The sequence below is a fragment of the Epinephelus moara genome, chromosome 23 (assembly GCF_006386435.1).
Source record: "Epinephelus moara isolate mb chromosome 23, YSFRI_EMoa_1.0, whole genome shotgun sequence".
Taxonomy (NCBI): domain Eukaryota; kingdom Metazoa; phylum Chordata; class Actinopteri; order Perciformes; family Serranidae; genus Epinephelus; species Epinephelus moara.
Genome location: NC_065528.1, coordinates 21,120,529 through 21,137,676, shown reverse-complemented (window position 1 = coordinate 21,137,676; position 17,148 = coordinate 21,120,529). Strand labels below are relative to the sequence as shown.

General features: G+C 42.2%; 1 protein-coding gene across 2 annotated transcripts in view; it reads left to right on the top strand.

The window, feature by feature from the left end:
• The window catches only part of slc6a1l (solute carrier family 6 member 1, like), a 23,527-nt gene extending 7,881 nt beyond the window's left edge, over positions 1–15,646 (top strand). The window contains exons 4-15 of one of the 2 annotated variants that reach the window (XM_050035786.1): positions 1,427–1,536; positions 1,648–1,693; positions 1,883–1,969; positions 5,031–5,165; positions 5,247–5,350; positions 5,437–5,561; positions 6,943–7,055; positions 8,334–8,465; positions 8,840–8,942; positions 9,257–9,357; positions 12,996–13,163; positions 14,550–15,646. In XM_050035786.1, coding sequence (XP_049891743.1) covers positions 1,427–1,536; positions 1,648–1,693; positions 1,883–1,969; positions 5,031–5,165; positions 5,247–5,350; positions 5,437–5,561; positions 6,943–7,055; positions 8,334–8,465; positions 8,840–8,942; positions 9,257–9,357; positions 12,996–13,163; positions 14,550–14,645 — 1,320 coding nt within the window. In that variant the 3' untranslated portion in view covers positions 14,646–15,646. Of the gene's footprint in view, positions 1–1,426; positions 1,537–1,647; positions 1,694–1,836; positions 1,970–5,030; positions 5,166–5,246; positions 5,351–5,436; positions 5,562–6,942; positions 7,056–8,333; positions 8,466–8,839; positions 8,943–9,256; positions 9,358–12,995; positions 13,164–14,549 lie in introns of both variants that reach the window. The other variant, XM_050035785.1, reaches the window with a different exon arrangement.
• Positions 15,647–17,148: the final 1,502 nt, after the last annotated feature.

Sequence of the window (17,148 nt, the reverse complement as noted above, 5' to 3'; positions counted from 1 at the left end):
CACACTGCGATGCCACACAGCTGGTTCAATATCAGCAAAGTTTCCCTTTATATTCATTGTGTTCTGTGGTGATCAGCAGTGATGTGGTGGTTCACTTTTACACTATAATCTGTAGCCTATAGTTCGGCTTTAGCTTCTAACTGTCTTTGTCTTTTTAACCTGTTGTTGTTGCTGAGTCAGTTTGACATCCTGGATATATCCTTCAAACACAGACTGTAGACCCCTCTGTCTGCTTCTCTCTGGAATCACTCTTTCATTTTTCCCAAAAAATGTGATAGTATTTCTTCAGGGAGTGCAGTTAGTTACAGTGTGGGCTCCGTGCTTACTCTGACAGCTTGTTGGATCCATCACAAAGGGGCGGGGCTTAGGGAAAGGTCAATTGAACGAACATTTAGTCTTAGTTCGGAGAAAGAGAGAAACTTGTTTTGGTGTATGATTATATTTTTCAGTTAAATAAGGACAATAGGAGTATAACTAGGCCAGAGCTCTCAAATTAGTAATCAGACACACTTTGACATGTGTTGTCGCCATAACAGTTATTAGCTTTTGTACGCATCCAGTTACCAGGACAAATGATTCCATGTCCTTTCGACTCGTTTTATTTCTATGGGTCAAATTAAAGCTGTAAAGCATTTTGTGTTTTGGTTTTCTGGCCTGCAGTTTTCCTGTTTTGGTTCACTTCCATGGCTCTCATCAGCACTGTTTCCAGCAGCAAGTCATTGTAGAATCATAAAGTCACAGTACATGACCCGCCCAGCATCACACAGCGGCTGGAAATGACAACTAGCTGGTGAAAAATTGCTCAGCATTTAGCAGCCAGAGAGCCAAATATTTAAAGTAGTCGGTGGAGACTGAAATAGAGCTAAAGGGAGACTAAATATGGGACTGACATTCATTAAGTGAATACAAACATGAATGCGAACGTTGCTGGATGTATATAAAGGCCTACTGACATGTCAGTGTTGTGTTTACAGCTTGTTTCTGCTGCCCCCACGTGGACCAGCAATTACGTATAAAAACATTCTGCAGCTTCAGTGTCAAACGGATGACAGGCATGAACAAAATTCCCCCTGATTACTGCCAGCCTCTCACTGCCTCATGTACATCAAGAAGAAATACTTGGGTCATGTTTATCACCTCCACAGTGCCTGTCTGTCTCTGTCTCGGCTGTTCCCCACTCTGCTTTTGTATTTCTCTGCATGAGCACTCAGCTCAAAGCAGCCCGGAGGAGGAAATTTAAAGACTGCACAGACATTGTGGGTGAGGTTTTCTTTGGTGGGAAAAATTGGGGAATGAGAAGCGGGGATTAAAATATACTGTTCAGTGTTTTTATCTGGTTGGATCATTAAAACGGGAGATTGCAGAGAGTCAGAGAGATACATCATTGAAATATCTAATCTTTTTCATGCATGTGTTTTGTGTGCAGGAGCTGCCGTGGCAAAGCTGTGATAACCCCTGGAACACCGACAAGTGTTTTTGCAACTACAGTCTGACGGACACCACCAACCTGACCAGTGCTGTCACCGAGTTCTGGGAGTAAGATTCCTGTCATACAGTATGAGTGTTTGTGTGCGAGAATATGTTGAAGCTATTTCTGGAAACTCCTATCAGTGTCTGAATTCAGTGTGTGTTTATGTGTTCCTGTAGGCGCAACATGCACCAGTTGTCTAGTGGTCTGGAGGAGCCAGGAGAGGTTCGCTGGCCTTTAGTGGGCACCCTGGCGCTAGCCTGGGNTTCCTGTCATACAGTATGAGTGTTTGTGTGCGAGAATATGTTGACGCTATTTTCGGAAGCTCCTATCAGTGCTGAATTCAGTGTGTTTATGTGTTCCTGTAGGCGCAACATGCACCAGTTGTCTAGTGGTCTGGAGGAGCCAGGGGAGGTTCGCTGGCCCTTAGTGGGCACCCTGGCGCTAGCCTGGGTCCTCGTCTATTTCTCAATCTGGAAAGGTGTGGAGTGGACAGGGAAGGTCAGACTCAGTATTTCAGTTTTCCCTTTCTTCTTTCACTCTTTAAACTTACAGTACCCTCTCTGGCCGCGGTCTACTTATCTGAGCTGCCTTCTCTCAATTTGTATTTACCAAGTTTTAATCATGCAGACAGGGCAGGACACAGGGTGGCTTAGGAGGTAGAGCTGATGTTGCTATTAGCAGAGTCCATTCTTGGTTGGTGGAGCCAATCAAAGAGAAAAAATGATTCAGAGAAAACATGAGCATGAATTAAGATACAAAAAATGGTGGTGCCCAGCTGATGAAGCCTAGCCTAAAGGGAACTAAGTCGTACTAGTTGTGTTTTTTGTTTTGCTAATAAAAAAAAAAAATCAAATATTAAAAAGGAACTATGCCCATTTTCAAAATTCATGCATGTTATTCCTGTGGTTTACGTCCAAAAATATTAGTAAACATAGACAACTCTCTCCCAAATCCAAAAACTAGAGTGCTTAAACTCAAATTTGCAGTGTCATAGGGTATAAAGTCTGGAGCTGCTCCATAGACAATTAGTTTGAAAAGATGTTAGGGATGACACTGAGAGCACCCAGGGGAATATCTTTTTGGATGCACTGAGCTGCAATTGCCACACCACTCCCTGAGAGCCTCCTTGCAGGTTGGAGACACGGAATCATGGTAACCCATGCCAACCCCAGCCCTACCGGCATCACATCTGTGTGAGTAATGTTACTTCGTCTATTGGATGGATTGCCGTGAAATTTGGTACAAACATTCATGTTGCCCTCAGGACAAATGGTAATAAATTCAACCCCTTAACCTTGTCATCGATCGCCATCATCTGTTAAATCTGTCCAGTAACTGCAGAGCTAATGACATTCCCATCAGCCTTGTTGTTTCATTGACGAGTAGTTAGTTAGTGGAGGTTTGTTTGTCAGTCTTTTGGTCCATTTGTCCAAAGCTGACACAAGTAATTAGCTTTTAGTGGGCATGTTTTGTCATTCAGGACAGAAAATACAGCCCAGTTTGACAGTTTACACGTCAGTGGTTACTGCCCTGTCTGCTTTGTTTTCCATTTTTTTGATTGTCAGTGTGTTAATAACAAAGCACACTGACATCACATGAGTTCACAGCTCAGTTGGATATTATTCATTATTGTTCGGGTGATTGATTGATCCTAGAAAATAGTACAAAACAGGGGATTCATCCATTGATCCCAAAATTCAGAAATAAATCCGTTTAAATCTCGTCCTCTCTCCTGATTTACTGTTTTTACAGTGTTACATTATGAGTTCACATCAAAACGCGGAAGTGGATGCCACCCAGTTGAAGTCACTAGACGTGATTTTTGGTTGAATTTAGGTTGTGACATTGGGTAACCAAATTCAACGTCAGGACGTCTAATGCCAACATCAGTTTATCGTAGAATACTGACATGTTGGTTTTAGGCTGATTTATGGAACCAAAATCCAACATCTTATGAACATTTCTGCCAACATCATTTTCACGTAGAATAACGACATTTAGTCTTGAGGTATGGAGAACAAAACCCAACCTCTGCAAAACGTCATAATGATAACATCCACACAACCTGAAATTCTAACGTCACTTCAGTCAGGAACACTTTAGTCAAAGAAAACTTTATTTCCATTTGCAGTATTATATTTGGCAGTATGGCTCTTTTCTGGGGCCTCTCTGCCCTTCCTCAGGTCTACGCAGAAAGCCTCTTCCATATGCCTATGTGGAAAGCCTAAGGCGGAGAGAGCACACCTCTCTGCCCTCCCATGTGCAAATGAGGAAACACTGAGGCAGGGAGAGCAAACCTCTCTGCCCTTCCACGTGCTTACATGGAAAGCCTAAGGCAAGGAGAGCAGCAGCAAAGACCCCCCAGGAACAGAACAGAGCAGCATCAGTGACAAACAGAAATGACATTAATAAGTCAGACACAGCATGAAAAGGAGGAGCTGGGGTGGAGGCGGGTTGCAAAGCAGCTTGCAGAGGAAGCAGCAACAGTAGGCAGGCCTGAGCAGTTTAAATAGGGCGCCCTGAATGAGATTCACCAATTGGTTGCATAGAAAGGAATCATGTGATCTATCAGCTGACTCCCTTCCATCAGTCAGCTGCTCCATCAGTTGATTGGGCTGCTTGAGATCAGCTGATGTAGCTGGGATGTGAGCTGAGCGTGACACCATGTCCTGCCTGAACTAACACTATGCTACATTAGACATTTAAAATCAACACAACATTTTCATTTCAACCAAAGATTAACATCTGTCCAACGTTAGAGTCCAATGTCTTTCTGATGTCACATTGACGCCTGGTGCCAGCTCCACAAAGTCAAACAACAACCAAAACCTATTTGAATTAATATTTTTTATTTGACAAAGATATGTTTTAGTGTTTATTTATTCCTCTCAGATGTTGACAGATTGTTTACATGTGCTCTCATTCTGCTGTCCACTTCCCATCTCCCTCTCAGCATTTCACAAATGGTTTCAAAATGAATAATTTAATCCCAAACTGCAGGATGATTTAGAGGTGATAGCAGGAGTTAGAAAAAAGAAAAAAGAAATATTACTCTGCCTCCTGCCTGGGATTTTTAAATTACAGCAAGTCCAAGCGATATATGTGAGCAGGAACACATTTACACATTCACTGCCAGTGGATAATTGGATTTTAATGTGTGGCATCTGAGAGCAGTGAGAAAAATTAATTCCCCCAAGGCCCCGGCCTTGACGGACATTACCAATTAAGCATAATGATTATGCTACAGGCTCCGGCAACGTCTTTTGGCAAAGAGAAGCTATGGAAATACTTTAGTAGATGAGAATTTTTATACTCTGTGTACTGTGAAAATAAGGGATTTTGCATCTCCTGTTGACTTTTAATTATTAAAGACAAAAATGCTTAGAGGTGTTTACACTTGTGATTAACTTTAAAACTAAATCCAAACCCCAGCTCAACACAGACTTTCTTACACTTTTAGTTCTGTATAATTCAAATATGGATTTTTGGCTTTGAAGGAATAATCAATGTTAATTTGAATACCTAAAAAGAAGTCGTTCTGTCTTTCTCTTTCTCTCAGGTAGTGTATTTCTCAGCCACCTATCCCTACGTCATGCTGTTCATCCTGTTCTTCCGTGGCGTCACTCTGCCTGGAGCTATAGATGGCATCCGCTTCTACATCACTCCAGACTTCAATAAGCTCACTCGGTCTGAGGTAGTTTGCACACAACTGGATCACACAAACATGTTTTTAGACGAGCAGGTGTGAATGTGAGCATGTACATGTCTCTGACAGGTGTGGCTGGATGCAGCGACTCAGATCTTCTTTTCCTATGGGCTGGGCCTGGGCTCGCTCATCGCACTGGGGAGCTACAACACGTACCACAATGATGTATACAAGTAGGAACATTCAGCTGTATTCATCCTGATAGCTGATATCATAAGTTTTGTCATTTCAACTTTTAATTGTGTTGCTTTCTCTTCAGGGACTCCATCATAGTGTGCTGCATCAACTCCTGCACCAGCATGTTTGCTGGCTTCGTCATCTTCTCCATTGTAGGCTTCATGTCCCATATCACCAAGAAACCTGTCCAGGAGTTGGCAGCATCAGGTACAGCACTGTTTTGACTTTACTGGCAGTGCAAAACAACACAGGACTTTAATTCAGAGTTTTCTTTAATTTTATAAATCAATACCCAATGACAAAAACAAACAAACATCACATTCTTGTCAAGGTTAGGTTGCTCTCTGGGAATGTACCCATTAAAGTGTTACCATTGTTTCTTAATCATGTCATTTTTCCACTTCAGTCATCCCAACATCTTTTCACATGCAACAATCCCCATCAATTGTTTCCTACACATTTTCAGTGTAGGAGTTTGAGCGTTATCCATAGCTCATGAGCTGTGAGTCACGAGCTATGGGTAGTGTACGAAAGAATGAGATTGCGCATACAAGTGCCCGAAATGAGTTTTCTCAGAAGGGTGGCTGGGCTCAGCCTTAGAGATAGGGTAAGGTGCTCGGACATCTGGAGGGAGCTTGGAGGAGAGCTGCTGCTCCTTCGCGTCGAAAGGGGTCAGTTGAGGTGGTTCATCTGATCAGGATGCCTCCTTTTAGAGGTGTTGCGGGTACGTCCAGCTGGTAGGAGGCTCGGGGTAGACCCAGAAGGAGGGATTACATATCTCATCTGGCCTGGGAACACCTCGGGTAGAGGGATGTCTGAAATATTTTGCTCAGCCTGCTGCCTCCACGACCCTGCTTCAGATAAGCAGTTAAAAATGGATGTATGGAGTTTGAACATCTTTCCAGCAACTTAGAATCAACTGGGTCTTTGAGCAAGTTGTCGATACTCAAGATGCAAATTTACTTAACTGCAGCATTACAGTTTCGTCCCTAAGGAGACACAGCTTTGGCTATCTGGGCAGTTTGCATTTTTAACCATTTACCCAAATATTCCAGAATGTTCCTCCATGAGGGAGACATCATGGGAGATTTCCATGGTGTACAGCAAAGGACTTACAATCTTTTTTTGGAGGCAGTTACAGAATATCAATACATTGAATGGCAATTGTTGAAAAAATGCAAGCACTAGTATTTAATAAAAGGATTTGATTTTAATGAAAATCTCGAGGATTATAACCTCAAGCAAATCCAGAACAAACAATTTAAACAAAGTTTACAGTTTTACAAATTAAAAGTATTGATGCACTTCGAATCACCACATTTTTTGTCCTCTTCTGTCTTGATGATAATACAAATTATTCCATACCCTTTTAAAGGCATATAATTATAGTAATCTTTTCCCATCCTTGCAGGACTTTAACAAATAAAAACCCACCGATATCCAAACCAACAAAGTAAAAAGCATGGTGCTGTTTGTGTCAGGCTTCTTGTGTTTTCTACATATGTCCATACTTATGAATTTCAGAGGAACAATGTTACTATATAAATCATTTGTAATTCTAATGTTGTGTCCTCTGTGTGACATTTAGGTCCAGGTCTGGCGTTTTTAGCGTATCCTCAGGCCGTCACCCAGCTGCCCATGTCATCTCTGTGGGCCATCCTCTTCTTCTCCATGCTCATGATGCTGGGCCTGGACAGTCAGGTACAAACAACACACTTACTAAAAAGTCTATGCCATTCTTTCATGACACTACCTAATCTGCATGATGCAAAATCCAAGCATTTACTAGAAACCAATAGGCTTAACCCTTTCAAAAAATAAACACTATAGTACTACTATAGACTGTATAAAAATAAGAGTACTACTAAGAATTACTTTAGAAATACCACAAAAAATATCAGTATTATTATTGTAATTCTATGGTCTCTTGGACCGTACTATAGAAAATTATTATAATAACACCATTGAGTTAGCTATGTTGGTCCTACAGTGAAATTATAGTCATACTATAGCACAGTATTTCTATAGTGTTGATGTATCACCACTCTCAACCTAGGCTGAGGTACGCTAAACATTTCAGTTTAAAGCATTTAGGTGACACTGTAATATTACGATGGTAAATATTTACTATAGAAATACGAAGGAAACACTATAGCATTACTATTAAAAACAATACTGTAATTCTGTACATTCGCTATAACATTATAGTGTTATTACAGGAATGTTCTACAGTGTGCTCAGAAAATACATTGCTATGTCCCGCCCCCAGACACAGACTGGCCAATCATAACGTAGCATCGGGCCGGCTCAGACCAGGGTCCGACAACAACACAGCTGTGCTCCATTGACTCTAATGCAGTCGTTTCAGATTTCCTTCATTTTCAGGCTGGGTTTGTGGATTTGGAGCTAAATGTTGTGCCTGGGGCACATCGTGTATTAATGATACTCGTTACCTGGAGAGGTTGGAAAAAGATATAAGTTTCTTCCCTGTTCCAAAACCCAAAATCAAACCCTGAAAAGTGTAGGGTTAGCTAGCTAGCTACTGAAGATATAGCCTACTGAATGTATACACATGCTGCTTTTGCTTTTTAATGATTATAACAGTGAAACAAAGACCAGTGAAGGGAAGCAGGGAAACTTTGCTGATATTCAACCAGCTGTGTGACATGACAGTGTGTGCAGATGAACGTTGTTTGACTCTCTCTGGAGATCTCTGCTTGTCCAGAGAAAAACTATAGTAATACCATAGCTGGTGAAAAATACTGTAGAACACTACAAACTCATCACAGGACACTATACAATTTTTACAGTAAACTTTAGTTATACTATAGTTTATTTTCATGAGGGAATAAGCAGGAGCAAGTGTTGTACAGAAGCAAGTGTACTAGCATAACATACCTGAATCTCTAACTGAACTGCCAGTTGTATTGCATTGTGGGTAATGTAGGCGGCATGCCTTTTAACAATGTCATTTCTTAGTTCTGCACAGTGGAAGGCTTCATCACAGCTCTGATGGACGAATATCCCCTACAGCTGAGGAAGAGGAAGAAGATCTTCATCCTCATTGTCTGCTTCATCTCCTTCATCATCGGCTTCTCCAACATCACACAGGTATAGCTGTGTACATCTGTGTGTATTGATTGCCTTTAGTCCATGTTGACTCTTCAGTATGAAAATGGTTTGGTCCAGTATTAAATCACGGCTGCTAACTTGTACTGCAGAGTGTGTGGATGTTTAGCTAAGTATTATAAGACAGCAGGTGTCTTAAAACCCAATACACACACTGTAGTGAACATTTTTCTGACACTAGGGAAAACAGCCCCTTCCTGCATTATACATAATGACAAAACGATCTCACAACAACCTGCGGTGTACATTCATCATGCATTTTTTATTCAATAAAGAGGGGGATATTAATATTCAGCCTTTAAAGCAGATATGTGTGTGTGTGTGTGTGTGTGTGTGTGTGTGCTTAAATCTCCCAGGGTGGCCTGTACGTGTTCAAGTTGTTTGATTACTATTCCGCCAGTGGGATGTGTCTCCTCTTCCTCGTCTTCTTCGAAACTGTTTCCATATCCTGGTTTTATGGTAGGACATCTATTTTTATGCAGTCCAAAGCAAACACTGTGGAGTGAAATCAAATGTAACCACAGCTGAGACAGAGCTGGACAGAAAGGACTTTATTGTGCCAAGTCACCGACTGAATCAAGCATGTCGATTTCCTATACACACTGTAGCTGTCCAACAGGAAATTACATCTATCTGCTCCACTTTCTGTGATAAGACTCTCCATCCAATCAGCTTTCCCTCTCTTTCACCCCATGAGGCTTTGTTCTTGTACTTATTATCTCCACATTAACACACACACACTTCCTCTTTGTCCTCTTCCCTTTATGCCACAGGAGCTGAAAGGTTTTATAAGAACATTGAGGACATGATCGGCTATAGGCCATGTGGCTGGTGGAAGCTCTGCTGGATGTTCTTCACTCCGCTGATTTGCCTGGTACGCTGGGAATGATTATCGATTTAACCCGAGTAATGTGCATTTTTCAAAGTCAAACTCTAACATATGCTTCCTTTTCCCTCATGGAAAACTGTCAAGCTGCAGCAGGTGTCAATAGGTAGAGAATTGATGACATTGCTGAATTGGTTTCCCCTGCCATGTGGTGATTTGTGATTGTGATTTGTACTCTACTCTCAGGTCCTCAGGGAAATTACGGCAGTGCCTTTATCTTCACTACTGTGGTGGTAAAGGAAGTGTAATGTTAAAGGACGCTATATAAATGGAAAATAAAGTCTCTTCTGCCAAAATGAACAAGTAGAGCTTTGACGTATGGTTAAAACTGGGCTCCATTTGATTGAAAAGTTTTTCACTACCACTTTGGTCAAGACTGAAATATCTCTCCCACAACCCAAAAGTTTGGTACGCACATTTATATCCCTATCATCAGGTTAAAATTCTAAATTGCCCAGTATGGAAAAGCCAATACCAAAAAACCCAGCTGTGCTTTGTGTTTCGTGCTAATTAGCAACTGTGAGCTGTTAGCTGATGCATACACTAAACTAAGATTACATTAGCACAATAGCATTGTTATTGTGAGCATGTCAGCATGCTGACGTTAGCATTTATCTCAAAGCCCCTCTGTGTGTGTACAATCTCATCATCAGTTGCTAGTGGTAGCGTATCTACGTTCCCAGGGTTCTACTTTCCCAGGCTCCTATATTCCTAAGCTCCTCTGTTCCCTGAGTCCTAAGTTCCCAAGGTCCTGAGCTCCCAGGGTCCAAAATTCCTAAGACCCAATGTTCCCAGGGTCCTAAGTTCCCATGGTCATATGTTCACAGTATCCTTAGTTCTCAAGACCCTCAGTTACCAGGATCCTAAGTTTCTATGTTCCCAGGGTTCGACTTTCCCAGGGTCCTAAGTTCCCAAGATATTTCCAGGATCCTTAGTTCCTGAGGTCCTATGTTACCAGGGCCCTACGTTGCCAAGGTTCTATGTTCCCAGGGTTCTACTTTCCCAGGGTCCTAAGTTCCCAAGGTCATATGTTCAGGGTTCTACTTTCCCAGGGTCCTAAGTTCCCAAGGTCATATGTTCACGGTATCCTTAGTTCTCAAGACCCTCCATTCCCAGGGTCTAAGTTTCTATGTTCCCAAGGCCCTATGTTCCTAGGGTTCGACTTTCCCAGGGTCCTAAGTTCCCAAGGGCCTATATTTCCAGGATCCTTAGTTCCTGAGGTCCTATGTTACCAGGGTCCTACATTGCCAAGGTCCTATGTTCCTAGGGTTCGACTTTCCCAGGGTCTTAAGTTTCTATGTTCCCAAGGCCCTATGTTCCTGGGGTTCGACTTTCCCAGGGTCTTAAGTTTCTATGTTCCCAAGGCCCTATGTTCCAAGGGTTCGACCTTCCCAAGGTCCTAAGTTTCTATGTTCCCAAGGCCCTATGTTTCTAGGGTTCGGCCTTCCCAGGGTCCTAAGTTTCTATGTTCCCAAGGCCCTATGTTCCTAGGGTTCGACTTTCCCAGGGTCCTAAGTTCCCAAGGGCCTATATTTCCAGGATCCTTAGTTCCTAAGGTCCTGTTACCAGGGTCCTATGTTGCCAAGGCCCTATGTTCCTAGGGTTCGACTTTCCCACGGTCTTAAGTTTCTATGTTCCCAAGGCCCTATGTTCCTGGGGTTCGACTTTCCCAGGGTCTTAAGTTTCTATGTTCCCAAGGCCCTATGTTCCAAGGGTTCGACCTTCCCAGGGTTCTAAGTTTCTATGTTCCCAAGGCCCTATGTTCCTAGGGTTCGACTTTCCCAGGGTCCTAAGTTTCTATGTTCCCAAGGCTCTATGTTCCTAGGGTTCGACTTTCCCAAGGTTCTAAGTTCCCAAGGGCCTATATTTCCAGGATCCTTAGTTCCTAAGGTCCTGTTACCAGGGTCCTATGTTGCCAAGGCCCTATGTTCCTAGGGTTCGACTTTCCCACGGTCCTAAGTTTCTATGTTCCCAAGGCCCTATGTTCCTGGGGTTCGACTTTCCCAGGGTTCTAAGTTTCTATGTTCCCAAGGCCCTATGTTTCTAGGGTTCGACTTTCCCAGGGTCCTAAGTTCCCAAGTATCCTTAGTTCTGAGGTCCTATGTTACCAGGGCCCTACATTGGCATAGATCCTATGTTCCTAGGGTTCGACTTTCCCAGGGTCCTAAGTTTCTATGTTCCCAAGGCCCTATGTTCCTGGGGTTCGACTTTCCCAGGGTCCTAAGTTTCTATGTTCCCAAGGCCCTATGTTTCTAGGGTTCGACTTTCCCAGGGTCCCATGTTCCCAAGGTCATATGTTCACAGTATCCTTAGTTCTCAAGACCGTCCATTCCCAGGGTCCTAAGTTTCTATGTTTCCCAGGCCCTATGTTCCTAGGGTTCGACTTTCCCAGGGTCCTAAGTTCCCAAGGGCCTATATTTCCAGGATCCTTAGTTCCTGAGGTCCTATGTTACCAGGGCCCTACATTGCCAAGATCCTATGTTCCTAGGGTTCGACCTTCCCAGGGTCCTAAGTTTCTATGTTCCCAAGGCCTTATGTTCCTAGTGTTCAACTTTCCCAGGGTCCTAAGTTCCCAAGGCCCATATTTCCAGTATCCTTAGTTCCTAAGGTCCTGTTACCAGGGTCCTATGTTGCCAAGGTCCTATGTTCCTAGGGTTTGACTTTCCCACGGTCCTAAGTTTCTATGTTCCCAAGGCACTATGTTCCTAGGGTTCGACTTTCCCAGGGTCCTAAGTTTCTATGTTTCCAAGGCCCTATGTTCCTAGGGTTCGACTTTCCCAGGGTCCTAAGTTCCTAAGGGCCTATATTTCCAGGATCCTTAGTTCCTAAAGTCCTTTTACCAGGGTCCTATGTTGCCAAGGTCCTATGTTCCCAGGGTCCCCGTTCAGCAATCTATTTAACACACATTAACCCTCCTATTGGGTTCACGGCACTTTCTTGTCACTATCTGTCCCCTAAAATACCTTTGATTTACTCTTTATATCAATAAATAAGACATATCAGGCGAGGAACCATCAAGAGATCAAAATGTAAGATTAAAATTGGTGACTAAGGTTGCATGTGAAGGTTTTGGACCTCCTTTGCAGATCATTTTTCCTAACCGTAACCTGTTATGCCGTGGTAATAACAAATAATTACAACCTGACCTTTTACCTCTTTCCTAACCTTAAACTGTTGAGAAATGGGAAATAAACCACGCCCACGCCTCTTTTCTAACCCATAGTTACCCTTCTTTCTTTTATTCCTTAATTGGTTAGTTATTAGTTTCATTTAATTCATTCTTATGATAGTTTCCATATATCTCCTAACATAAAGAGCAAGTGTAATCAAAGAGCTGTGCCCACACAATTTCATCTCAGAGTCATAATTTTAGCCCTCTAATCCTACCTGTGTCATATTATGTGAAAATAGAGCTGGGGTACATCTTTTTCAGGCTCCCATGTGCGCTATATGGAGCAGGGGATTATAGGACCCTGGGAACATATAATCCTTGGAAAGCACAGAACTAGGGGACACAGGACTGTGGGAACATACCTGCTGGCTGCTACTAGCATGACTGTAGACTCATTTAGACACCACGGACACCAAAGATTACATAGATGAAATAACATAATTGTATATTGCAGGGGGTGTTTACCTTCAGTGCGATTGAGATGACCCCTCTGACCTTGGGGAAGTATGTGTACCCGCTGTGGGGTCAAGTGATCGGCTGGTTCATGGCTTTGTCTTCCATGATACTGATCCCAGGATATGTCATCTACATGTTCTGCATCACCAAGGGCAGCATCAAACAGGTACAAAACTTTAATATATCTCACTGTTTTCCATATTTTTATTGTCCCTACAGTTAAGGAGTTACATAAGGAACTGCTGTGTGGAACTGGTATAAACTGGGGGAAACCAGAAGTAAACTAAATAAAAGGTACAGGTGATAGCAGAGAGGTATGATGCAGGAATGCAGGAGGTATTTAGACTGCAGGAAAGAGTAGCAAAAGTGAGTCTGGCTCAATGCCAACATCATTATCCTGGTTTTAGGTACACTCTTAGAAATAAAGGTGCGAACTAGATTCATAAAGGCTTCTTTGGCTTGTACCTTGGGTTCTACCATAACCCCATCATAAGGGGTTATACTGTACCTATAACCATCTGTGAAAAGATATGCCCAGAACCCCTTATGAGAGGTTTTACAGAAAACCCTTCTATGGTGAGATAGTTCAACCCAGAACCTTCTCTGGAGGTTGTATTCAGAACCATTCTACCTTCAAAAGCCTAATTTCTGCTTGGGTGCATGACACTTTTGAAGAGTGTCGCTCAGCACTGTTTTGTAGAGCAATATGATTGGTAGTGTTACCACTGTCACCAGGGAAACAGTAGTTTTAAATCAACACCAACTCTGATGTGCATTCAGCATCTCTGTCCACAGAAGCTGCCATCGGTCAGCAGCAGATCCTGGGGAGCTTATAGGACAGAGACCGGCCCATTATACATGTATGGAACAGCCATACTGACTTCACCATGGTTTTAGTTTAACAGGTTAGCCTAGGGGACGGGTAAAAATGGCTCTTTTGATAGGAACGGTTGCCAACTCCTGGCCTTGGACCAAGGGAAGTACACCCAGCAGCCCTGGAATTACACAGATCATGTGGTACTGGGTGGCATGAAATAATGGTAAAAATATCTATGGTTGAACACAAGTAAAAATAACTGATAAAGAGGATTATAAGTATGTTTAAAACATGGGTAAACATTTGAATATTCGAGGGTGAGGATCTTTTAACACCCATGCTTTCAACAATCCTTGAAGAACTCCTTCCTCCAGAAAGGGTTCTTTGGATGAAAGAAGTGGTTGTTGTCCTGAAAACAACATTTTGTATGATAGCCCTGGGACAACAACTTTCTCAAGAGCATATGTTTTGAAGGTGAATACAGCATGTTGTGGTTTATTTTAGTGTTTGACCTTTTTAAATTTTCAGTGTCTTGTTCCAGACATTAAGTTTACTCTGCTTTTCCTTGGGTTAAGGACAAGCAGTCCAGCTAAAAGCTTATTTTGTTCACTTTTAAGACTATTAATTTGTACATTTTGGTCCACCTAACTTCCCTCATCTAGACTCACCTTCAAGAAAAACCATTTAGCATTTAACACCAATGTGAGACTGATGTGACTGTCTTTACTTGACCAGCGTTGGCGAAAGATGACAACTTCCCGGGAGGATGAAAAGCCATCGGGGCATGAAGAATTTACACACACAGGGAGCGTGGGCGATGCTTCTGTCTAGCCGGGATTGTTCAGGTTGAAGTAATTCCTCTGTCTGCCAGGACTTGTAGTCAAAAATTTGACAATTTTTAAGATGGAGACTTGTACAGCATTTTACTATGTTTCCTTTCATTTAAAATTGTGTGAAAATCAGGATAAGAAGACAATGACGCACTTTTGATAAATTTAGAGGATAGATTCCCTTGTGCAGTAAAAGACCGAGCCCTGACCGCAAATTGAATGCTATACTGTCGATCAACATTGAACCCGTGTATATACATCATTAATGTATGACTGTAAATCTTCCCATTTGGACATTGTCTCTACTACTCAACAAAATCACTGTCATTGTCTGTGAGCTTACCATAAATGTCTTGAATGTTGTTGTACAGACGCGTTTAAAAAATCTGGTAAAACTTGATTCTAGTTGGAAACTGTCTATTTGCTTGTGGTAGCTTAAAGACCCAACCAACCAGCCACTGTGATGTTTTCGTCCAGCAATAAATATGTGGGCCACTTATATATGTCATCTTTGCTGATTCAGACCTGCAAAAATGTAAACATTAAGAAAATATTTGTGACTTTATTGTGATGAAAGTTGTACAGGCCAATTCTCAGTTAACACCTCTTAAATGATGATGTATAATCTCAAGTATTAGCCTTCATGGAGGCTTGTTTGATTAAAATATTAGGAAATTGTAAATATAATTGTGTCACTATGTTATGTATTTTTTTTTTTTTTAAAGAGGCGATTTATTCAAAATAAAGTACAATAAAACATTCGGTTTTGTCAGTTTGGGCTATATGTCAAATGGCGTATGTGATGGATTGGCCTGGACTTTACTCCACCTCTACATGACAATAAACAAAAACAAGACAAACATCACATAGTAACTCCGGTCATTTGATTAACACTTTAGTCCCTGCACTGTTAAAAGGTTACCCTGATGTTAGCATGTAGCATGTTCTTTCTTTCCTACTTGTTTTTCAATTACTGAGCTGTCTATGTAAGTCACCGAATCCAACCATATATCATCTTAACAACTGTCTTGTTGCCTTAAACACAACATTATTTTTAACTATGTAACCAACTCCCAGCAAGTGTTAGCTAGGCTAGATAGAATTTCCACCTAGCGGGGTTAGTTTTAAGGCAGTGTTACAACTAAGCCACCTATAGCACATTTGTATTTTTAATTTGTCAGGTATCTTACTGACACACAGTTTCACAGTATTGTCTATAGTCTTACATTCAAAACTCATATTTTGACACGTGGTTCTAGGTTACCCAATCTATTAACATCTATTGGTCCAACCACTGAATATGGATAATAGACGAACAGATGGATGGATACCTGTACGGATACCTATCTTTCCCCTGATGTAGATGCAGACAAAGACCACCATCATGAGCTGATGTCAGCTTGTCTCAAAAGTAGGAGTAAGTTTTTTACTCACAGGGGTTATAAAACCACTTGCTAAAGGTAATAGCATTGATCATCCTCTTACAATGTTCTGCTGGGATATCTCGGGTCCTGGCATTCATATGGATACCACTTTACATGCTCCACCCACCCAAACACCACTGCAAAACAAGTATTCCCCCTAATGACAATGGTACTTCCCAGTGGCAGTGGCCCCCCAGCAGGAAAATGCACTATGTTGCACCATAGCAACTGATCAGGAATGGCTTGAGGAATGTGACAAAGAGCTCAAGGCATCGACTTGGCCTCCAAATTCCCCAGATCCCAATCAGATTGAGCATTTGTGGGACATTCTGGTACCCTAGATCCATGGTAGGGCCTTCTTGGATTGGACACTCTCCTCATGTATCATGCCTCGTCTTACTTCCTACTTTTCTTTTGTTTCCCACCTGTTTTCATACACTCCTGCTTTGCATCAGTCTTGTTAGTCCTTCCCTGTTCCAGACTGATCCCTGCACACCTGTCTTCTATCAGTCTTGTTTGCTCCAGCCTTGTGTTACCTACCACACCCTCGCTGTCTTCATTGTGAACCAATCCCTGTGTTTCCCTCCTATTGCCTGTGTCCACCCACTCCAGCTGTGTCTCGTTCTTGTGATTAGTTCTCTGTGTATATGTCTTTGCCTTTGTCAGTTTGTCTGTATTCATGGTCTTTTTCCCCCCCTGCCTGTGTTGATCTGTCATGTTCATCCCTTTATTCTTCATGCCATCCTGGTTTGTTCTCAGTTTAGTTTTGGTTTCTCTTTCTTTCGTACTTGGAGTTATGCCAGCCTGTTTTGGAGGTGCCACATTAAAGCTTGCATTTTGTTAAAAACCACCTAACTGCCTGCTGTTCTGCATTTGGGTCCTCATTTGAACTGAAATGTTACACTTGGCAGCAGATCCTTTGAGCCCTGTGGATTTTGAAGTGGGTTACCAGAATGTCTCACAGATATTTGATCACATTGGGATGTGGGGATTTGGAGGCCAGGTGGACACCTTGAGCTTTTTGACATGATCCTCAGGCCCATTCCTGAGCAGTTTTCATGGTGTGACATGGCGTATTGT